A 22,326-nucleotide genomic window follows, 5' to 3' on the forward strand; every position below is an offset into this window, starting at 1 on the left:
TAGACACATTGTCATGAATATCTTTACAATGTTTGTCTAAACACAAAGTCATCCTTTGGCAAGATGTCATGTTGTAGGAACTCTTACTTCAAATTATAATTCACTGTTTTACAGTAATTGGATGTGTGACTGAGGACATGGGTAACTTCAGGACTGGCAAAAGCAAAGATGATCAAGAAGCAGCTACAGCGTAATTTTATCTTATTTATCCTTATTGTACTTTTTTCTTTGTCTTTTTTTATTTCAAGTTGGAACTAGTTTGTCTAAAAATGATTCACCCTAAAACTCCTACAGCGACTGAAACTGAAACTCAAGTTTCTATATAACCACTAGTTAGACCATGAACTCACCTCCAAAGCTCTGAAATATCAGTCACATTTTCCATACAGGATGTGCACATTACTGCAATCAACATTAATCACAATATATTGCAGGGAAATGAATGTCAGTGGAGTGGAGTTGTAGGGATGAACTATTTCATTCCCAGAAATGCTTGGAAAAGCCCCCAACATGTTCCACTTTCATTCTTATTTCCTCTAAATGAATAACAGTAGGTTCAGAGGTACACAGACTGGGTTGTTTTTGCAGATTCAGTTCACATTTATAACAAGTAACAGTCACATAACCGGTTTTTGAGCACAGGAACCAGGAGTAGCTTCACAGGAATTTTTCACCTGTGAACACAATGACCTGGGGTGAGAGGAGTGGCTTTCCTTGTGAGAGCATGCAGGGCAGGAGCGTTGCTCTGCTGTTCAGCCTCACACTTCCTGATGCAAGCGCTGCCCAAATATGTAGAGGTACAAATAGAGGAAAACATGTAACACTCTGGACTTCTGACACATCAGGCCAGGACATACTATTATACTTCAAAGGTAAGACTCTGATCACAATGAGGACATGATTTACTCTCACGTTCTTCAGAATTCAATCTCAGGGAGTCACTGGACATATAGTCTGCACTCAGTAAGGACTAAGTGTTTGCTTTGACAGAAGAAGTTAGTCACAGGGTGTGCAAGCAGTAAACATAACAGTTCTTAGTTTCACTTATATTTACAGTGTCATTGGTTGTGATTAATCGGATGGGTGGAGTCACACAAAAACTGAAATTCAACCTGAAAGTTAGACTGTCACACTGACACCAGCACTGTAGATGGTAATTACTCTTTTCCCTCTCATTTATGACTATAGTTTCATTACATCAGAGCTTAAGGTAATGAATAACCAGCCTCTTTCCTTTACTTCAGCACAGAGAGTATACTAAACTACTTCTGTAGGTAACGATACAAACCGTCAGAGAAGCATTGAAGGGGAAAATATGTCCTAGAAATGTCATGTTGTGTTTGTGTGATTTGCTGTTAATTCTATATTAGTTCAATTAATGTTTGACAGATTTTTATGCCGCTGTCTGACTCTGACAACTTTGTCCACAGATTATTTGCAAATTGCTGGTGTAAAGCATGTCCATGTGGCAATATCTAACAACCCTCCTGCTGATAACTGTGCAAACATGGGAAGGTAAGGTGAAGAGCGTAACACTTTGTTATGTAAATGCCTCAATTTACATCTCAGTTGTATACACATACACACCTTATACCGAAACATGGTCGCTTTTGACACTAATTGCATCACAGCAGTAGTCCTACTACAGTCAAGTCACATTTGAGGAACTGAAATTTCTTGAGAAGAGCTCTCAGCTGACGTACGTTATATACATCCATGAGGATTTACAAAACTGAATTTACTGCTATTGTGTAACAGTTACCGAAAGCAGTTGTTGACATTTCTGTACACCTCAATAAAAAAAAATAACAGGCGCATTCAATCATGTGCTTGTATTTTGAAATTAACATTCTGTCAGTGATATAGTATTTGCACAATACTAGCAAGAAGCTGTGATACTCTCAGTCAACACTGCTTTTGCTTCACAGTTTAAATAGAGATGATTTTCTGCTTTTGAATGTTCTGTTTATTATTGGTAGTTTTGCTCAGTTTTTGTGTAGTTTGGTTGGTGACACTGACGAAATCATTACAACTAAATTAGAAAAAAATTTCTTGCATTTATCTGTACATGGTGGTTGGGTTGGTATAGTTGTTAGTCATTTCGTGCACACTGCCGTGTCTCCTCTACACCTACATGATTGGTAAGTGCATCCACAAACCGTAGGTGCACTTTCTGTTTGTTAGTCATAACACATCCTGTGTCCTACTTACTGAAACTCTGCCAACTCTTAGTGAGCGAAGCTACATTTAAATACAGTTTCGCTGAAGAACTGCACTGAATGAACCACACTGAGTCATACTGTATTCAGGACTTATGTCACTGGTGGTGACAGAAGCCCTAAATACGTCACAAAATAATATGAAGTTGCGCAACCTTTCTTGAGCAATGGCTGATAAGATCAACAAGAAAATGTCACATTCTCTGTCTTCTCCTTTGCTTCCTCCCAGCATTTCCAGCTCAGAGGTGTCAGGAATTTACAGATCTGGACCTCAGCCATGCAATCATTGGCACCAGCCTCAAAGTGAGGTTGTTGCTGTACACCAGGGAAAATAGCACGTGTGGTATGCTCATGTCCCACACCAACCTGACTGCACATCCCCAGTTCAACTTGTCCAGACCCACCACCTTCGTCATTCATGGGTACCGGCCCACTGGATCTCCCCCAGTGTGGCTGAAGCGGATAACGGAGTTACTGCTGGCCAGAAAAGATACTAATGTCATAGTAGTGGACTGGAACCACGGAGCTGCTAATCTGAATTACATTAAGGCAGTGGAAAACACACGCAAGGCAGCAGACAACATCACAGCTTTCATTAAAAAGATGCAGGTAAGAGATCTATCTGAGATCTCTGTGACTTCTCTGTTGTGTCTAGATACCCATTTTATAGACTGTGCTGTGCACAACAGGACTAATAACTGATCTCTTCAGGATGAAGGTGCCTCTCTGAGCTCCATCCACATGGTAGGACTCAGTCTCGGAGCTCATATGTCAGGATTTGTAGGTGCCAGCTTTAACGGGACAATTGGAAGAATTACAGGTAAGAGTTTTTTTTATATATATATATATATATATATATATATATATATATATATATATATATATATATATATATATATATATATATATATATATATATATATATATGAGTGTGTGTGTGTGTGTGTGTGTGTGTCCATGTGACATTGTCCATGTGACATTGCTGCTTTTTGAAGAATTTAATAATAAAAGAGATAGAGTTCAGTCACATAAAAACAGACATGGTGGTATCTAAATGCTTCTGTGTGACAAATACAATGCATTTCTGGGGGAAAACAGTGAAACTGGTGGTCAAAGATGTGGTCAGGTTCTTGATCTGAGTGATATCTAAAGATGACATATTCGCTCATGTCTGCTTTTTCTAGCTTCTGTCACTTAATGTTGGGTGTTGGAATAAATGAAATTCCTACTGAGGTTTGTTGCTGTGATGTTCACAGGTCTGGATCCCGCTGGGCCTCTGTTCACTGGTCATCCTCCAGAGGAGCGACTGGACCCCACAGACGCCAAGTTTGTGGATGCTCTGCACACAGACATAGATTGTGAGTAAATTAATATAATGCTGTTTTTTGCACACAAAAACGTACACAATATGTATCTATTTCAAACTATTGTTGTTGTATTGATGTGCACCCTGTGTGTTTACAGCGCTGGGATTCAGAGAAACTCTGGGTCACATTGATTTCTATGCCAATGGAGGAACAGACCAGCCAGGCTGCCCAAAGACCATCTTTTCTGGTGAGCTCATTCACATTTGAGGACTTGTGTTATAGGGAATTAAACTGCAGTATATGTTAACAAACCGTTGTCTTACTCCCTCAACAGGAGGAGCTTATTTGAAATGTGACCACCAGAGATCAGTGTTTCTCTTCCTGGACTCGCTGAATGGGACGTGTGCCTCCAGGGCCTACCCCTGCTCCTCATATAAAGACTTTCTGGATGGGAAGTGCTTGAGCTGTGAGCGGTTTGGTACTGCAGGGTGTCCAATCTTTGGTAGGTGATGAAAACCCACACAAACACACACATATTTTATTATTTTTTAAACTCTTTAAACGCTGTTACAGTTAGAGAAATCCACATACACATTTTAATGTGAACATAAGAACATAATATTGTACAATAAAAGAGATATTTTTGATACTAACAGTGTCTGCAAAGTACACTTACCCCATTTTTTAAAAATCTGAAATGTATTTTGAGCGTTGTAGGTTCTGCCAGTATTTGTGCATTTCATAAATTTCATTAGATAACAGAATATAACTCCTGTAATGACGCAGCTGTTTTGCCCACATCCAGGTTACGACGTCACTAAGTGGAAGGACGTCCTGCTGAAACTGAAGCAAACTAAAGTATATTTCACAACTAATACAGAATCTCCATTTTGCAGTAAGTAACAGAATATTAGTAATTAATAATACCCATACAGTAATAACTCAGTGTCAGTGTGAAAGGCTAACTTCTTCCATTGGTCCTGTTTTCACCACCATCTCGTGGTGACACTGGGCTTCGTCCCTACATAATTTATACTGTCTGAAAAGTATGTCTCTGAGCCCTAAAATGCACAATGATCCTGAAATGTTGGACATGTCAGTGGCTTTATGGAAAAGAACCAAGCTGGTACATCATAGCACACAAAAAATGAAAATGCAGTGAATATTCCAAATCAGTAGTCCTCTGACTGCTGTATTGTGCCAGATTTGAATAAACAGAGGATGGATTGTACAGTTGTGCTCATAAGTTTACATACCCTGGCAGAATTTTGTTCAAGTGCCTCCTTATTGTGCATCTTGAAACAGCCACACCAGTTTTTTTTCAGAGACTCCTGTATTTCAGCTGAAGTTATTTGTGGGTTTTTCTTTGCATCCCGAGCAATTTTTCTGGCAGCTGTGGCTGAAATTTTTGTTGGTCTACCTGACCGTCATTTGGTTTCAACAGAACCTCTCAGTTTCCACTTCTTAATTAATGTTTGAACACTGCTGATAGGCATTTTCAGATCCTTGGATATCTTTTTATATCCCTTTCCTGTTTTATACAGTTCAATTACCTTTTCCCACAGATCCTTTGACAATTCTTTTGCTTTCCCCATGATTTAGAAGCCAGAAACGTCAGTGCAGCACTGGATGAAAGATGAAGGGCCTGTCAAGAACCCAGAAACTCACTGACCTTTTATACACACACATTGATTACAAGCAAATAGATCACAGGTGAGGATGGTTACCTTTAGTAGCCATTCAAACCCGTCTGTGTCAACTTGTGTGCCTGTTATCAGGCCAAACCTCCAGGGTATGTAAACTTTTGATCAGGGCCATTTGGGTACTTTCTATTGTCACTATAATTTAGAAAGAATAAACAGTTGTTTGATAATAAAAAACTATAGCACAACACTAACCATGAGTGAAAGAAAGGTTTTTGTGTTATCATTCATATTCTCTGAAAAATGGCCAAGAAATCGTAAATTCTGCCAGGGTATGTAAACTTACGAGCACAACTGTATGTTTTCCCCGAAATCACATTTGCTCCACATTGCGAAATTACATTTGAATTTAAAGTATGATTAAGAGTATAAACAAAGAAATTGAAATTCAAAGGACTTCTAATTTCATCTAACAGCATTTAATTCATGAGGACGATCAAAGCCGAAAAAAGTCATGATCAGCTTGTTTTTCATTAAATTCCACTATGATGAGCGTATTATTTTCAAATGAAAACTGTACTGTCCTCTCTCAGTGACAAACTACAGAGTGGATGTGATGATATGGAACAAAGAAGTCCGATGGGGATACATTACTGTTAAACTTCACGGTGATGGGACAGAAGCAGTGGCAACCATCGACCAGTAAGTCTTCTCTCTATTTGCTCTGGGAGTTGGCACTAAATAAATAAAAGTGAATGGAATTATTTCTGCTCAGAGTACCAATATTCCACCATGACTGCTCTTTATCACTGTTACTGCTTTCTCTTAGTAATGTATTTTCTGTTTTTCCCCCCACAACAGCAAATCATCAAAGTTCAAGACGTACACAGAGACCAAGCTGTTCGCCCACTTTGACAAAGACATTCAATCAGTAAAAAAGGTGTCTCTCAAATTCTCCACCGGGAATGTATTCCAGCCAAAACGTAAACTCCGTATCCTCAGAGTTCGTCTCACAAACCTGGAGCGCAAAGAAAGGTATGCAACACATACACAGTTTGAATATTTCTATGATGTGTTTGATGCTAATTGTTTGCCATCATTAACTCAATTCAATTCATTCAAAATCAAAATCATTAAAATATCATTTGTACAGTACACAATGATGACAATTTGAGCATTAATACAACATTGAGGTGGATCTATATTAATTATTTGTGTGTTATTTGCATTTTTCGTGGTCTGTCACTATGTCTTAGGTTGTAGCATGCTGATCCATGTAGGGCAGCAATAAATGTCTTGTCTCATTTTGATAGAGGTATTTTTAATCCTGAGAGGTTGTTCAGCTCTGAGCAGAACAGTTAATGTTTCTTATTTGGATGAGTGCTTTACATTGTAAAAGAATCTCCATCTCAACCTCACCTGTCGAACAGTAACCACATGTTCTATTTTCTTTTAGTTGCTGTGATTTTTTTAGTTTTTAATTTCCAGTTTGGAGTCACTGAGCCTGTACTTGGTTAGGATCTGTCTCTCCTTTTACAGTGTAGAGATATTCTGCTAATTCATAATCTCATTTTGGGACATGATGATGTTCCAATCTATTTTCAGTTTCCTCTTTCTAATGTTCTGAATAGATTTCTTTACATTGCTTTATAATTTGGTCTATTCTGATTGGTGTGTCTTAAATTGGACATTTAGTCTCAGATAAGAGACAATCACTTCCATCTCCCAGCATTATGTTTACAGTGGTGTCAACTTTGTCCCTTCCAGGCCTCTGTGCCGATACGACGTCCTCTTGGAGGAGAACAAAGAGGTCACCTTCAGGCCTATAGCCTGTGAAGAATCCAACTTCTGAGATAATGTCTGACTCCGCACCCAACATTTCACTGCTAATGCTGACTCTACAATTCCTCCAGGAGTGTACAACATAAGAAGAAGGACTGCAAAAACGGAAAATTAAACAGCAGCAACGTGTCAGCCAGACACAGACTGACTACTGTATGGGATTGTTTGTGATCTGGAAATGAAATGTGTTATGTCCTAAGATGTATATGAGTTTGTAAGAGAATATATATGTATATACATGTTTTTAAGGGAAAAAAAGAACCAATATCTGCATTTCACTCAAAGGATAAAACAATAGAGATGACTTTCAATTAGCACATTTCAAAAATAGAATCCATCTTTGTGATGGCAAGTTACTGAATTAACTTCTGTTTGTCTCAGTAATATGAATTCTGGCCTGATCAGGAAACATATTCCAAATCCCAAAGTTATTTTTTCATAGTTACAAATTTCTCAGTGAGACTGAAAAATCAAATATTAACATTATTAGAAAGCACAATTCTGCTTTTGTGTTTCAGAAGATAGTTTCTCAATGTTTTACATGTCATATGACTATTTCCTTTGTATTTATTTGTATATACAGAATTATTTCTTAATTGTTCATAAAAAGTCGTGTAAACAATGGCCAACATTTTTAATACATTCACAATGCAACCAATACATTTACAAACAAATCAAACTGTTCCATTTTTTTTACAAGATATATGCATCCTTAAGCAAAATAAAAGCTTAATATTTATTCCTCTGCATCATTCAAAAATGAGAATTCAGACTTACAGCCATTAGATCTTGTCTCAACTATTTTTCTCTTCATAGACATTTTACCCAACAAGTGATGTTAAATATGCCATAGAGGTTAAAAATCTACAGAAGTAAAGACAACACGTTAAATGTATAACAGAGCCATGCCCGGCTCATCTACAGAGACAGAGGACAGCTTGTTGCAGCCTCTCAACTTCACTTTGCTTCCACTGAGCTTCATCTTTACACTTTCGGTAACGATTCAGTAAAAACATTCAGTCCTCTTGGTCAGAACATTCAGCAGTCCAGCACAAAAGTAAACGAGAATACCATGTAAGAGAAATACTTTTCCAAAAATAAAATTGAGGATTTTTCACTGAAAAGGAGACAAAATGATTTTTAAACTTAGAAAATAACATTTATCATGTAAGTATACAAAAAATATTTATTGTCATATCAGAATCTCTGGTTTTTGATGGCGTCTTCTCATTTAGACATGTGCTTCTTCATGCGTTGAATTTCCATCTGAAACAAAAATCAAACGATGATAAATAGCGATTCTAATATTCTTTTTATTTTATCATCCTTAGTTCCTTTACCTGTAAAGTTAAGCGGATCCTTTTCTCCTCATCAAGCTCATTCATCAGCAGTTTGATTTCTTTACTGCAACACAAGATGTTGTCAAATTAGTGCAGTAAAGAACTGACAACTGAGGCACTGATGTCAGGATGAGAATGTCAAATGTCCTCTAGATTGAGCAGTTCAAGAACAGGTAAAAGCAACAGATGAAAATAAGAGATCAGGGCCTCAAAATGTATCATTTCAGCTCAGTTTTTCTGCACAAAATGGTAGGGAAATAACGTCTGGAGACGTGTTAACTGTTGTGGAATAGACAATAAACCTGTGCAGATGCCCATAGCTCTGAGCTAATGAGCCACTAAACAGAGATTTTAAAAAATAAAACCATACTTGTGCTGACTCTTCATCTGTTCAAACTGGTCCCTCAGATCTCTCAGTTCTGTCTGCAGTTGTTCCAGGTTTGGTGGAGCGTGTTTGTCTGGGTTTCTGTTCGGCAGGTCGGAGTTGAGGCCTGGCAGCAGGGTTGGATGTAATACAGCAGAGAGAGCCTTCGGCAGCAGGGAGGAGAAAGACTGTGACGGCACACTTTTGGATTCTGCTGCCTGTGGGAAAAAATGGCCAGGATTTGGAAATAGTGATTTACTCCCACTACTACCTCGTGGAGAGAGTGTGTAACATTTATTTATTCTCTTACACTTATAGGCAGGGCGTTCTGACTTGTTTCCTGATTACTTTGTTGTGGTGTTGAAGAATTCAGCTCTTCACTCTGTGTTTTGTTTCTTTCCTCCTCCATCATCAGTGTTACCTGTAAATCAAGTCTAGTTTGAGACATTCGATAGGTAAAAGACATTTAAAGTCCATGTGCAAGAAATTCTGATATTTGCTAAGAAACACATGATAGATGTCTGAAAACATGGGAAAATGAGGTTAGACTGATTTTTTGGGTGGGAAACCATGGCTTGATGACACACATGAGCCCTCAAGCTAATAATATAAAGCTGTATAAAGTAGAGCACATTAGCATCAGTTGCTCTTTTACTCAATTATGAGTTACTACACCCCCTGCAGCCTACAGTTTGCTTGCTTGTTATGCTAATGCATCTTCCCTGGATGTCAGAATATGCAGAACAGCTCAGTGTCCTTATTGGAATTTCTTAAGACTGACAAGATGAAGAAGAGGTGCAGTGATTTACTGTACAATCACACTGATGGACAACAGACATCAGATAATTTTGCAACCTTTCAGCAGAAACACCTGGGATTTACAGATAATCCACAACTAGTGAAAGTCGACAGCTGTTTTCCTCCCAACCATCCCATCATCATCGCCTGCAGTACGCTCCCACCAATAAATGTGAACTGCAAAGTGAAGAAAATATCCCATATCTTCGGTGCAAATTTGTGAATTCACATCTAACCTATTTTGTTTGGTTAAAACCAACCTGTTCCTTATGCACAGTGAAATCTCTCTCTCAACACCTTCAGCAGACATACCCCCAAACATCTCAGAGTAGACAAAACCTCATTTTCTATACTGGCGTTTTTATACACTCATATTTGGCTGGGTAATAAGTAGCACTCTTTTATTTTCTGAATACACATTAAATATTACTTCACCCAGAATCAACCCCATATTGTTCCAGCTTTTAGTGTAACTGTGTCATAAAAGAACATCAACATTACAATGATGGACCACCTTGTAAACTTGTGAAAACATAGCTTATATATTATTAGGAGGTTGACCTTGTAAGGAGCCAAAGCAGATATCTTCTCCTGCTGTACATGTCTGTGAGTATGAGGCAGCTCAGAAAAGTTAAATTTATCTCAAGGACGGATGGGACACAAACAGACCAGACCACACACTCTTCTCAAACAGAGCACCAAGTTAGAACAGTGTTATTTCACCGGATGATATAATAATACAATGGTCTGACTTCTAGGTGACTATTATTAAAAATGTATACTTCCCAGAGTGCGAAGCTCTGACTGTAACCTCTCATCTGCAGCATGAGCTACCTGCTCATTCAGCTTCTCCGCGACAGACACAATAGAATCAAACTCTTCAGTGTCTTGGAGAGAAACGGAGAATAAATGATGCATCTTTTTCTTTGCGATTTTACAGCCTGCATTAATATTCCGCCTTCAACATGCAGCATTCAAGCATGGTAGTATTTCAACAGATACAACAATAGTTGTGAGGCTTACCAGGAATGAGGACTGAACTATAGCTGCCCATCGTGACAAAGAGGAATACAAGTGCAGACAGTGAAAGACAGAAAAACCTGCAGAGCCTTTAAGTCTACATCTACAAATGACAGATGGGAGCAAGTCAGTTGGAGCAGAAAACTACAGAAACTCATCAGCTCAGTGCAGTAACACATCATGCTGTTGATTCAAGAAAATATCCATTATTCTGGCTTAATTACCGCCTGTGTGCTCCTCATATTAAATCAGCTTCAACTTGTAAAACAGGCTTTATCCAAGAGGGAGAAACTAAATGTGGGTGTTACACTAGAGGCAGCTGTTTCTCTCATGCCACAGCAGTGAACAAATGTGCAACACATGCTGGGACCAGTGCAGTGACACATTACACAATCATTAGTAAACACGCTAAACCAATTACCACATTATTGTCAGTTACAGTAAAAGGGTCTGGCGAGTACGCTCACCTTGTTTTCCCAGCGTCAGCGGTGAGATACAGCAGCATCTGTGGTAATTGGACACCAGCCATTGTGATCCGCAGTGGTGTGCAGAGTATGTTGTGATGAGGAGTGGTACTGTCAGGGCTAAGTTTAGAGCAGGACACAGTGCAGCTCCAGTCTGCACACAAATATCACAGGGGCAGAGCGAAGGGCGACGCAGGTTGTGTTTGTAGAACGAATGAGAATGAAGGGAGATAATTTGCACCTCAGAAATGGTTTTGATTCACTTACTTCCTTAAACAGTACTTCAAGAGCGACTTTGTTGGTTTTCAACAGATGTTTTATCTATACATAATTGGAATTATAACTACAGCAAGTCTTTCTTCCCTCCATATCTCTCTCCTGAAATAGATCTTCTTGGAGGAGTTGTGTAGACGTCATGTTGCTTTAAACTGCATATTGTACTCAAATCCTGTTGCAGCAGCCCTTGAAGCAGCTTGTAAGGAACAGGCCACAGAGCGCTCTGGTTGTTGTAGGATGTTTTCCTTTTGAGCAACAGTCCTTCTCTGGTCCATCAATACACTAGACACCACCCATCTCAGTACATAAGTATACATACATACATAGTGCTTTTCAATAAGTACACTCTTCTCCTTAAGAGACGCTCTTCTGATTCTATTCCAGTTTACTCCTCTCAAGCAGAACTGTTAGTCAACTTGTGCCAACAAGTTCCTGGCTCTGCAGGAAGATGACAACATTTTCAAGAACAATTAGAGGATTTAAACACATGGGAAATAAGCCACTGAATTGTGAGGATTTTTGGCATTTGAACCAAATTTGTAATACTTTTATAAAATCTGTTCTCCCCAACATAACAGACATACAATCCTAAACTGCTGCTGGAGCAGAACATTCTCACCAGACCCCTAACACTAATTCCTAATTACAATTAAACTTTTTTTTCAGTAAAACCATACAGATTGACTATGTGAAGATTTTCTTCGGGGAATAACACTATCCAAGCCATTACTGCCAAAAAACAGAACATTAATGCTAGACAAATTTAAGTTTTACTAGTTTGACCCAAGGCTGCACAGTAGATCAGTGGTTACCACTGTAGCATCACAGCTAGAAGATTCCTGGTTTGCACCCCAGCTTGAGTTCTTTCTGTGTGGAGTTTGCAAGTTCTCCCTGTGCATGCGTGGGTTTTCTCCAGGTACTCGGCTTCCTCCCACAGTCCAAAAACACGCTGAGGTTAATTGGTGATTCTAAATTGTCCATAGGTGTTAATGTGAGTGTGCTTGTTTGTCTCTATGTGTAACCTTGTGATAGACTGGTGACCTGTCCAGGGTGTCCCCTGGCTTTGCCCTAAGTCAGCTGGGATAGACTCCAGCCCTCCTGTGACCCTAATGAGGATTAAGTAGTGTATAGATAATGGTTAGTTTGACTCAAAATTTGGTTAAAAACCCTAAAGTGCAGGTTTTTTGGGTCTTACAAGCATTGTTATGCACGCAGTATCTGATTTTTGCCCAAATCTATAGTCAAAACAAACATGATGCTCCGAGTGTGGTAAATCTTTTTATTTAAAGTCTCAAATGTAACGTGATTACAAGCTTTACAAGTAGTAGCTAAGTGTCAGTTGACAAGCTGTTTTCTAATCAAAACGTCCAGGATTAGCTAAATAGGACATCCTACATCATGAGTCTTTACAAACGTCAGATAGTAAACGAAAAGGTTTTCACACTTAGTCTGACATGAATTGCTGCTAGTAAACAACAACAGAAAACTGCTACCACTTGTTTAAGCAAAACATGACTCCAAGATCACAAGCAGCAATTTCCTCTTTATCAAACATGTGAAAAACCAAGACAGAACAATAACATGGCATATGTTACAAATATTCTAAAAGAAAGTACTGCAGTACTTCAAAGGTGCACCTGACACACTTGTACCAGAGATGAAATATAAAGCAACAGCACTTTCACAACACAAAGCAGGCTGGGATTGTAGTGAGGGTTTGTGCAGTCCACCCAACAGAGAAGCTCTCGGTGAGAATTTTCAGGAATCTCCACTTTCATATTTGCAGCATGTTGGACCTGTGCACACATAATAAAAAACTTTTACTTTGAAGTTTTTCATATGTATTCATACATTCCTGCTAAGCAGTACTTGTCATTGCCTTTTCTGTATTTGTTTATGTCTTTACACTAAAATTTTACACAAACTAAGTTCCTGATGGATTAGTAGCAAATAGGCCAACTTAAGGGCTGAAGATGAACAACACTTCAACCAATTCAAATTATGAGACTGCACAACTCACCGAAAGTTATCACCAGCGTTGTTGGTTGGGTCCTCGGTTGTACGGTGCACGCTGACGCATCACTCTCATGTTGCGGTATTTAGACATGATGCTGTAACTTTTTCTGAACACTGGCCTCTGATTTGGGAAAGGACGTGGCACTAAGCTCTCCTTATGAAGAACAACACATTTAAAAATGAGTTACTAAGAATGCAGTTTTGGTATTTTCCAGAGAAGGTAACTGATCTCTGAAGAGATGTTCTTACCATAAGTGGTCTTCTGATAGGTGTAGACATATCTGGGATTGGCTTCCTTGGACCACCGGTGAACTTTGGCCGCTGTAATAATGACATATAATAAATATGGTCAGCAAATATCAAATTATTAAAAACACTTCTACTATATATCCTTCAAAATACATTCTGCTGTCTAATTAGTTTTTTGACCTGATTTTTTAGGCCAACACAAGTTCAAGAGGCTGAAAGAGCAGTTAACAGTAACAGTGATGATCTTCATGCATCTGAAGACTGAATGATTTTGACGCATTCCTCATTATACAGCTAATTGTTTTTCATTTATCATCATCTTCGGTTTTATCATCTTTGGTTGGTTGTACAAATTGTAATCATTTTAAATATGCAAGTTTTGCTTTTTACCACTCTGGTCATTCACCATGCATTATCATGATGCGTTACATAATCAGTCTTTCCATTACCTGCATGGGTCCGGGTCCAGGTCCAGGTCCAGGTCCTGGTCTCCTGAAGGGTCTCCCAGGTCTGGTGCTGTCCTGTATCATGTTAAACGGCCTGTAAAAAAAAACATTAAAAAAAGATCAGAAACTGGACAGTGTTTGGCTGAAGCTTGCATCTAACCATTTTTGTTCAAATAATTCAAATGTACTATTTTTGTGCCTTAGAAAACTTTTTCAAGCAGCTAAAAAAATCTTAGAGCAGTAGCCTTTGAGAAACACTGGACCGCTTGGTGAAGCAGAAGGTTTGGGTAAGTCTAGCCTCTAATGTACCTAAACATCCTCTTGTCCAAATATCCACGTTTTCTTTCTTGAGGTGGTGATCTGGAATCACTGCTCTTTGAGAGTCGCCTGTTCGGAGAAGTTTCGGCATCTGAACTGCGATCTTTAAAAAAATAAAAATAAACAAATAAGGGCTATAAACTGAAACTGGAAACAATTACAAAAAACAAATATCCTTGACAGCAAACAAAGACAAACGTTTTTACTCATATCAGAGCTTTTGGACAGACACTTGCCTCTGGATTCTACTTCCAATACACAAGACCAAAAAAAGAACCGACTTACCAGACTTCGACTTTGGGCTGCGATCCTTTGGAGATGAGCAGTCCTTGGAGGAGGAGCTTGGCCCGGGTGGCCAGTGGGACAAAACAACAAGATCACGTTTCTCAATGGGAGAAGATCTGAGGAGGGAGTCACAAAGGTTGCATTAAGGACGTCAGCATCCCAATCACACCAACATCACAGCTGTCAAACAATGCATTGTTAATATCAGACTACAAGTAAAAAGTGACAACCTGTCAGCTCGTAAAAGTAATGGAATTTAAATCAGTAATGAACAGCACTGATTTGCAGGCAGACAAATTATCATAAAGCCACTCATCATATGGGTACTTACAAAAACCATGGAATGTCCATGCTTCTTTACTCCTATTTTTGTACCCTGAATCAATCTGAGCTCTCTTCATTCACTCAGTGATTGTTAGAGCAGCCAAATCGTTGAGGACTTTAAGACACAGATCACATCACCAGATCTTCTATCAGCTCTGTCAGAAGCAAAGGAGGCCAATGACTTGTTTTCACTTTCAGACTGAACTTCAGGTTTAACCATCAGGCCATTCCCAGATGTTCCATTAGTCGGCTTCAGTCATTGTCATCATCCTAAGGGCTTCACAAAATCCACATTTGCGATCAAGAGCTTTATGACATCTGTATTTCTGGAGCAAATAGATGAACACATGCAGACTGATGATTCTGTCAGCTTAAAAGCCTCTTCTCCTTAGTTGGGGTTGTATGAGATGATCCGATTCTCCATCTATCTGCCCACAAACGAGTCCAGCTTTCAGGGCATGTTTGTGAAGGTTTTGCAATGCCCATAAAGGACTACTACTCTTCTGTAACTTTGGGTTGGTGGGTATGACTGGAACAAAGGTGGGGATCAAGTGACTGGTTCTGTAGACAAGGAGTTAGCCCACTGCTCCGTCTTCCTCTTCTGCTGTAGTTTTAAGTTGCAGTGGGACGAAGTGCTAAGAATGGATCATCTTTAGTCTATCACAATCACACGGCAAGGTATTCGCAGGGTGACGGGGGGCTTGCATTTTAGATTTGTAGAGCTGTAGATTTTTGTTGCATCAGCCTTGTAAAGGGGCTCATGAATGCTTTCATTCCCATCAGGCTCTTGAAGCACACCTCTAATCATTAGATTCATGGGAAATAACAGGACATGCCAAAATTCACACAAATAACTTAACCAGGTGGTATGATAAAACTGCAAAGACAAAGCTGACCTTGCTTCTGTTCTGTTCCAATGCAGTACCATGTTAGAATTCTTGCCGCTTGATCTTTTCTCTTTTCAATTTGTTCACATCTATTTATCTCCGTTCTTTTTGGTCCATCTTGTCTCACCATTTGTGAAACATCTTTTCAAGAGTTGATATCGTCTTCTTTTGTGGTCTCAGGCCATTATAGCTTTTTCCAGCTATTCAAAATGATATGTCAAGACACATTTTAGGCTTTTGCTTGAACAGATGCGTCCATCTAGTAGCTCCATGTTTGCAGGTCTGACTCTTGCAAAAGTTGATGTAACCATCGTTGATATATTCATCCAAACACTTCCAAGACAATTCTCCAGCTTTGATGTGATGATCATCTGGTGCACTGCTCAAAGTGTGGGAGTTACAGGAATGCTTTGTAAACATCTTGTGAGTTTGGAGAAACAAAAGACTCCCCTGCTGAATTGCTCTGTATAAAATGCAAGTAGAAGTAATCTGAATCCTCTTCATTATCCTCAATGTTGATACGGTATGATGCAATACCATTGACCTTTCACACTTTAGCTGGTGCAGATTCATGTATCTCATTCTGATAAGTGGTTCCTTCTAGCATAAATGAATTCACTTCACTTCGATTTCCACTTCTTTGTGACAAACTGGCCACTTCTCAACATCTTTGATGTGTGCATACAATTAAGTATGCATCTGATGATTGTACAAATATAAAAATTCCAGTATATGAAGCCTGAAATGCTCTGCAAATCAATTTCTTTTATGTTAGAATTCTTTCTCTTTAGTTTAACTATTTTCTGTTGTACATCATTTTAGTATCAGAGGTATATAAAAATGCATTACTGGTGTTTCAAAGTGCACAAACTATGAGTTGTGTTCCAGTTACTTTGAGTGAAGATAGATTCCTTTTGCCAGCTAATCGATACAGGCAAGCAATGTTCTTCAGCAACAAAACTTCCTCTTCATTATTTTATGGCTTTGTTTGTTGTCAGCAATCATCATCATCACCGTCATCCATTGTGGACATGAAGCTCAGAGTGCGCTCTTGGAATTTGCTTGATCAATCATGCCACTTGCCTTATATTTTCTCTTACAATGGACATGCAATGTTGATACATCTCTTTTCACTCAGGCCAATGTATGGCAGACTTGTTTCCAGTAATTTATAAGTTGCAACATGGCTATTTCAGCTTCGGTCATGTTAAATGCAGTCCTCTTCATCCTCATCAACTGTCTTGTTTTGCATACAGAAATATACTGCTTCTCACTACGTTTGAACGTCAGGCTCAATGCACTTTTGCTATCGAGGACACAGGGGTCATCACAACACGCTGAAGAGCACTTCAGGTTTAAATCAGTTAATGCTCAGAAACAGCAGAATCCTTTAACAGCACAGCTCAACTACTTTTTCCACACTCCTCATATTGGTTATTAAACATTTTTGTCAGGTTTTAAAACAGGTTGGCTTTTACGATGTGCTGTGTAACTGCAGCATAAACCTCGTCTTCATCCCACTTGACAGGTAGGTACTTTGACACGTATGTAGCACGCAGATAGGGGGGGCATTTGAATACATTTGTGGCTTTTCATCAACTGAATCACTGTTGCACATTTAGCTCATCACGACATCTCCATTTTCCACAGCTGGCACCACTTTCACATAGTGACATTCTTTGTTGACCTCCTAATCACCATCAAGCCCCTGCGAACAATGCGACAAGGAAAATACCATACCTGTGTGTGTTCAAGGAGCGACGAGACTCCACCTGTTCTTTTCCTGTGTCAGAGTCTCTTGAAGACTTGCTGGCATTGCTTTCTTCTCTGGAAGGTGACTGTTGTGGTTTTGCCCTTCTTGGTTCCAACTTTTTCAGAGGAACTGCATTTAACTGGAAACGTTTCTTCCTGATAGCAAGAACAGAGTTGGGGTTTCCTCGTGGGGGAAGGTCACCCAGGCGAGGCCTGGGTTTCATAGGTGGGGGTATTCTGAGCCTCATGAAAGGCTCTGCTCTGATTTGTCGGCTCTTAATTAGGAAACTCTTATCCCTAAGTGACAAAGGTTTAAGACCAAATGGCCTGGGAATACTGAGCAGCTGAGGTCGCTCTCTCCGAAGCTGTTTTGCATTGCTATGCTCCAGTGCAGGGTTTGACGAGGGCATGCTGATGTCGGATATCCTCCTCTTGCGGGGTCCTGCCACTTGCCTCTCCTGAGGGTTCCTGTGGTAGGTGGATGACGGTGATGGACCTCCTTTCCATGAAGGAGTTCTGTAAGTGGGCAGTTGAGGGACATCTTGTGCCCTCTCTTTACTGTGGGATCGGCTGCCCTGCCTCCTTGCTGGACCACGCTGCCGTCTGGAGTCTTGCTCAGATGACCACCTGCATACCCATCAAACAATAGAGAAATCATTACAATGACAGATCCATTGCCATCTCAAGTGGGAGGTGGAACTTTTAACTTTTATCTTAATGCAGGCCCTTCTTTGAGCCATGATAGAATGAAACAGGTAAGAGAAGTAAATTTTCAAAGAGCAATTACAGATGTAAAAATCCTCGTAATGGCAGGTGAAACCACATTTACATCAGACTAATAATAAATATGAGCTGGAGCTCAGTAGAGGTAATAATTACAACCCCTGTGACTGGGAGAGCTGGTCAGCTTCAAGCCTCCTCTTTACTAAATTTACCCAGCTGGGGTTGCTGCTTCACTCCTGTACCTCTCTGTACACGAGCCTCTCCCATGCATCTCTCTGGGGTTCCTCTGTGACCCAGAGAGCCCGTGTTCTCCATTGTGTGGATGAGAGAATGATCCAGCCTCGTTCCAGCGTTTCATGCCATGACCCGAGTGTTCAAAGGGCCTTTCTCTTTGACTGTAATTCCCACGAGGGTCTCGACCTCGCTGATCGTGGTGGTGAACACCTGACTGCCTTCTGGGGCCCCTGTAAGATCCCTGGTAGGCTGGTGCAGAACCTGGCCTCCTGTCAGCTGGGTGGCCGCGAAAATTTCTTGGGGAGGGTGACCTGTGGCCTGAGGGGTGGCCATGGAAAGATGAGCCCCTTTGACCCTGGTGTCCTTGTGCAGGACTGTGAGAGGATGACTGATGCTGGACTTGAGGGGAGCGATTTGGCCTAGATGGAGAAGGCCTCCTCTGGTTATGGTGTTGTTCCATTTTGGGAGGGTATGTTTGAAAAGAATCCTGATTCTGTGACCTCCAGTGATTGAAACGTGGCTCCCTTTGCTCTCCCATCAGAGGAACTCGTTTGACAACTGGGGGTCGTCCTCTACCTCTGGAGTCTCTCCAGGGAAATGGAGTCTTTCCTGGGTAGCCCTGGCCATCTCTTCTATTTTTGGAGTTGGGATTGTAATTCCCTTCAGAGGGTCCACTACCATGACCATCTCCGTAAGGTCTAACAGGATAAAACAAAAAAAAATGTGAATTACAACACATACTGCCACTTTTAGTAAAATTAAGAGCCAGCATTCATTTAAAATCACAAGCAGAACTGAAAAGTAAATATCTGTTACTATACCACCATAGAACGTGGGTGAAACTATACACGACTGAAATGCATTACCTGGGCTTTAAGCGTGGTGGTCCAAAATGTGTTCGTACCATCTTTGGAAGTAAGTAAATACTGTAGGGACAAAAGAAGAGACATCATATTGAATGTGACAGCCATAAGCAGATACAATTCGAGGTTCCTAAATCTAACTACAATCTTTGACATATTTTGACTCGAAAAATGAGACAAGTGTGAAGCTGCGTCCGTTCAATCTTATTCTGATCATGAATAGAACCAAGTAAAGCTATGTTTCTAGTTCAATTAAGTTCATTTGACTTACTTTCTATTACTTCTTCTTTTTAATCTCACTTATAATTTAGCACAGCTGGACAGTCAGTCGATAAAAGCTGCTTTAATATAATTACAAAGCATCATTAGCCGCCATTAAAACAGTCAAAAAAGTCAAAAAAAAAACAAACAAACTATGGGGTACTACAGGCTTGTGTAAGTTGATGGGACACAGCATGCAAGATCACTATTAACATTTAAATTAGCATTACTAAATACTAACTTTCAATTCATGTCATGTTGAAGAGTAATGTCACAACAAGCTGACAGTATAATAAAAATCATTTGCTCAGTATAAAAACAATACCAAAGCCGTTTTAAATAGTATTGGGTGGAAACTATATGAGCAAAATAATTCGAACAATTACAAAGAAATAGTAAATGCATATTTCTTTACCATGTGAAGTTAAGTATTTGTACAGTAAACCCACTGCAATATGTAAACTATTAATCAGGAATTAAAGTTAACATAGTCTTCTCAGTATCGTCACTACTCAAGAGTTAACCTAATCAGCATCATCACTATTGATTAGATTAAAAAAAATGCACTGTATTCCAGCTGCCTTCTTTCAAATGTATCAACAAACTTCTAAGAGCCACATCTTTCACTAAGACAGTGGATACAGTAATATAATATTATTATAAAGAAATGTAACTTTTCCAGGCTGCTGGGGAAAATTTTTGTTCCATCTACAACTTCCCCAACAGGGAGTAGTTGTTCTTAGTGTTGTGCAATTCTTACATTAAAAAAAAAATCACTCCTTTATTTAAATAACATTTGTTGTACTTTATCTATACCGTGGGCCATCGTTCTGACAATAGTGGTTGCTCTCTTTGTGCTCCATACCGTATGATCATGGTTTAAATACAAACCAGGCTGTTTCTCATTACGGCTGAACATGTTGGTTTTGTCCGCCTAAATACATTATACTTAAATCCTACATGTAAAGAATCACATTTCAAATTCTGGAGTTAGTCAATTTGATCTAATTTTCCTGGTGTGGCGAAACATTAGTCTCTGTGTTAAAATTTTATTCAGATTTCCCTACCAGAACAAATGTATCGTTATGAGACAATAAATGTTTCTCAACCAGTATTTTTTATTTCAGGCTGGGATGAAAATATCTAAATTATTTGGATCCGATTGCTGTAGGCTGGATGTGTTTACTATGGGCTGGATATGTTTACTATGGTGGCCACTGCTTCTGTTTCACTCCTGATCCTGGTGGAGAAACGGAACAGATCCTGCTGCCATTTTTGGCATTAGCTGGTTAACACAACCCGGGTCAGTCATTCTGTCTTTCTGCGAGAAAACCAACCCAAAAACGGGAGCGCAGAGTAAACCATCTTCACATTCAACCTGGGTTTACATTTATCAGCACTAACACGAAAATGCAGCTCGACGTCTGCTTATCTTATCGCTAATTAAGCTAACGGCAGCTAGCTATCCTCGCTAGTTTCTAACGCTCGACGCAGCTTACACAAAATGGCATTCGCATATTTCACATGAGTCCTTTGAGAAGCTTAGCAACATGCTGCATAAAATAAACCACAGAACGTTGAGTTTAACTGACTTACAACGAATATAACTACAACAAAAAGGTGAGGTACTTACCAAGACTAAGCGAGGGTTGAGCTGAAAGCTACGTGCGACACAGCTGAGCAGCTCTCGCACTCTTCCTCTACGCACCACTCCTTTTTAGCACAGCGGAAGAGAGCGACACTGACGCGCCACCTGCCGCCCTGGAGGGTGAACTACATGTCAGTTTTTGGTAAAAACATTTTTTCTTTGTTTCTAATTCAAATTCGTTTAGCTCGCTCGTCTTTTTAGATACACATTTTTTATTATTCAGGGGACTGAAATCGTGGTTAGTCTCTATGGTAGACCATTCGTCGATTATTATTATTGTTGGTCATGGCATCTTTGTAGCAGGACAAAATCTATTCTTATGATGAATCAATGTGGGTGTACTGTGTGTTGTATGCTGCTTTGGTTCAGTATGAATTGTGTACATATATGTCGTATGTATTGTGTATGTGCATTTTTGCATGTAATTTTGATTTGTATGCATTGTGCTAACATACTGCATTTGTGTTGTCACTGATGACATTATGAAGAACCCCAGGAAGAATAGCTGCTGCCTTGCAAAAGCACATGGGGATCTTAATCAAACAAACACAGGCAAACATAATCTAACACAGAAGCTGTTAATTACCTTAATGATGGTTTTATTGTTAGTTCTGACTTACTGATAATTTTTAAGGGTGTGTGTAGATTCCCGGTCATCCAGGTTAAGAGTTAGGATTAAGAGTTTCAGTGAAAGACAACTGCACCTTTCTCTCTCTTTTAGTTCTTGAAGATGTAGTATCTGATTGACACCATGTGATGATATTGTCTGATAAGTAACATGTGATAGGAAACGTGGTCATCTGGAATGTATATGTCAAAGAAGCATCTGTACAGGAGAATGAATGCACTTTAGTGGAGAAGTGGTGTGATTGAAGGAAGGCATATGTGTGTCATGCAATCATGCAATCAAGCATCATCATCACTGATGTTTGATAAACAACAAAGAAGTTTCAATTCTCATTCAAGAGGCTTCTTCAGTTCGAACTGATGAGGAATAACAGATTTATATTGCAACCCCCACATTCCATGGCTAATGGTTCATCAAAG

The 22,326-nt window shown here is 39.5% G+C and overlaps 3 protein-coding genes across 11 annotated transcripts; 1 reads left to right on the forward strand and 2 right to left on the reverse strand.

Moving 5' to 3' along the window:
- Nucleotides 1-712: 712 nt before the first annotated feature.
- On the forward strand, nucleotides 713-9,095 carry lipia (lipase, member Ia). 2 transcript variants are annotated; one of them, XM_023278141.3, is made up of 11 exons: nucleotides 713-872; nucleotides 1,431-1,515; nucleotides 2,449-2,828; nucleotides 2,931-3,039; nucleotides 3,476-3,577; nucleotides 3,684-3,773; nucleotides 3,861-4,028; nucleotides 4,332-4,421; nucleotides 5,763-5,871; nucleotides 6,031-6,204; nucleotides 6,937-9,095. In XM_023278141.3, the coding sequence occupies exons 2-11, from the start codon at nucleotides 1,458-1,460 to the stop codon at nucleotides 7,019-7,021; spliced, it is 1,365 nt and encodes a 454-aa protein (XP_023133909.2). In that variant the 5' UTR covers nucleotides 713-872; nucleotides 1,431-1,457; the 3' UTR covers nucleotides 7,022-9,095. The 2 variants fall into 2 exon arrangements, with proteins under 2 accessions (XP_023133909.2, XP_035807734.2); XM_035951841.2 differs by lacking the exon at nucleotides 713-872 and adding an exon at nucleotides 1,132-1,153.
- si:dkey-71d15.2 (SH3 domain-containing kinase-binding protein 1) lies at nucleotides 7,629-11,151 on the reverse strand. Of its 7 annotated transcripts, XM_055017399.1 has the most exons (7): nucleotides 10,758-10,952; nucleotides 10,537-10,636; nucleotides 10,299-10,400; nucleotides 9,026-9,135; nucleotides 8,722-8,933; nucleotides 8,352-8,415; nucleotides 7,629-8,277 (listed from the first exon to the last, which is right to left on the reverse strand). In XM_055017399.1, the coding sequence occupies exons 2-7, from the start codon at nucleotides 10,565-10,567 to the stop codon at nucleotides 8,239-8,241; spliced, it is 558 nt and encodes a 185-aa protein (XP_054873374.1). In that variant the 5' UTR covers nucleotides 10,568-10,636; nucleotides 10,758-10,952; the 3' UTR covers nucleotides 7,629-8,238. The 7 variants fall into 7 exon arrangements, with proteins under 7 accessions (XP_054873374.1, XP_035807737.1, XP_054873376.1 ...); XM_035951844.2 differs by lacking the exons at nucleotides 10,299-10,400; nucleotides 10,758-10,952 and adding an exon at nucleotides 11,001-11,077 and having other exon boundaries at nucleotides 9,026-9,136; XM_055017401.1 differs by lacking the exon at nucleotides 10,299-10,400 and having other exon boundaries at nucleotides 9,026-9,136; nucleotides 10,758-10,931.
- A 1,387-nt stretch (nucleotides 11,152-12,538) lies between these two features.
- si:ch211-114c12.2 (uncharacterized protein LOC336578 homolog) lies at nucleotides 12,539-21,365 on the reverse strand. 2 transcript variants are annotated; one of them, XM_023278150.3, is made up of 10 exons: nucleotides 21,265-21,365; nucleotides 19,374-19,433; nucleotides 18,516-19,205; nucleotides 17,539-18,177; nucleotides 14,588-14,703; nucleotides 14,294-14,405; nucleotides 13,988-14,078; nucleotides 13,539-13,610; nucleotides 13,294-13,443; nucleotides 12,539-13,069 (listed from the first exon to the last, which is right to left on the reverse strand). In XM_023278150.3, exons 2-9 carry the CDS (start codon nucleotides 19,412-19,414, stop codon nucleotides 13,303-13,305), a joined length of 1,902 nt encoding a protein of 633 aa, XP_023133918.2. In that variant the 5' UTR covers nucleotides 19,415-19,433; nucleotides 21,265-21,365; the 3' UTR covers nucleotides 12,539-13,069; nucleotides 13,294-13,302. The 2 variants fall into 2 exon arrangements, with proteins under 2 accessions (XP_023133918.2, XP_023133917.2); XM_023278149.3 differs by having other exon boundaries at nucleotides 18,486-19,205.
- Nucleotides 21,366-22,326: the final 961 nt, after the last annotated feature.

Source organism: Amphiprion ocellaris, chromosome 14 (assembly GCF_022539595.1).
Source record: "Amphiprion ocellaris isolate individual 3 ecotype Okinawa chromosome 14, ASM2253959v1, whole genome shotgun sequence".
NCBI classification, from domain to species: Eukaryota; Metazoa; Chordata; class Actinopteri; family Pomacentridae; genus Amphiprion; species Amphiprion ocellaris.

Coding starts and splice junctions, on each gene's coding strand:
- si:dkey-71d15.2 (XM_035951844.2), bottom strand. CDS start 11,062: ATGGCTGGTGTCCAATTACCACAGATGCTGCTGTATCTCACCGCTGAC. Junction 9,137..10,536: donor TAGTTCAGTCCTCATTCCTG/GTAAGCCTCACA, acceptor CTTGATTTACAG/GTAACACTGATGATGGAGGA. Junction 8,278..8,351: donor GGATCCGCTTAACTTTACAG/GTAAAGGAACTA, acceptor TTTTTGTTTCAG/ATGGAAATTCAACGCATGAA.
- lipia (XM_023278141.3), top strand. CDS start 1,458: ATGTCCATGTGGCAATATCTAACAACCCTCCTGCTGATAACTGTGCAA. Junction 2,829..2,930: donor CTTTCATTAAAAAGATGCAG/GTAAGAGATCTA, acceptor TGATCTCTTCAG/GATGAAGGTGCCTCTCTGAG. Junction 4,422..5,762: donor TACAGAATCTCCATTTTGCA/GTAAGTAACAGA, acceptor GTCCTCTCTCAG/TGACAAACTACAGAGTGGAT.
- si:ch211-114c12.2 (XM_023278149.3), bottom strand. CDS start 19,414: ATGGTACGAACACATTTTGGACCACCACGCTTAAAGCCCAG. Junction 14,079..14,293: donor TTGGACAAGAGGATGTTTAG/GTACATTAGAGG, acceptor TTTTTTTTACAG/GCCGTTTAACATGATACAGG. Junction 13,444..13,538: donor CTATCAGAAGACCACTTATG/GTAAGAACATCT, acceptor GTTCTTCATAAG/GAGAGCTTAGTGCCACGTCC.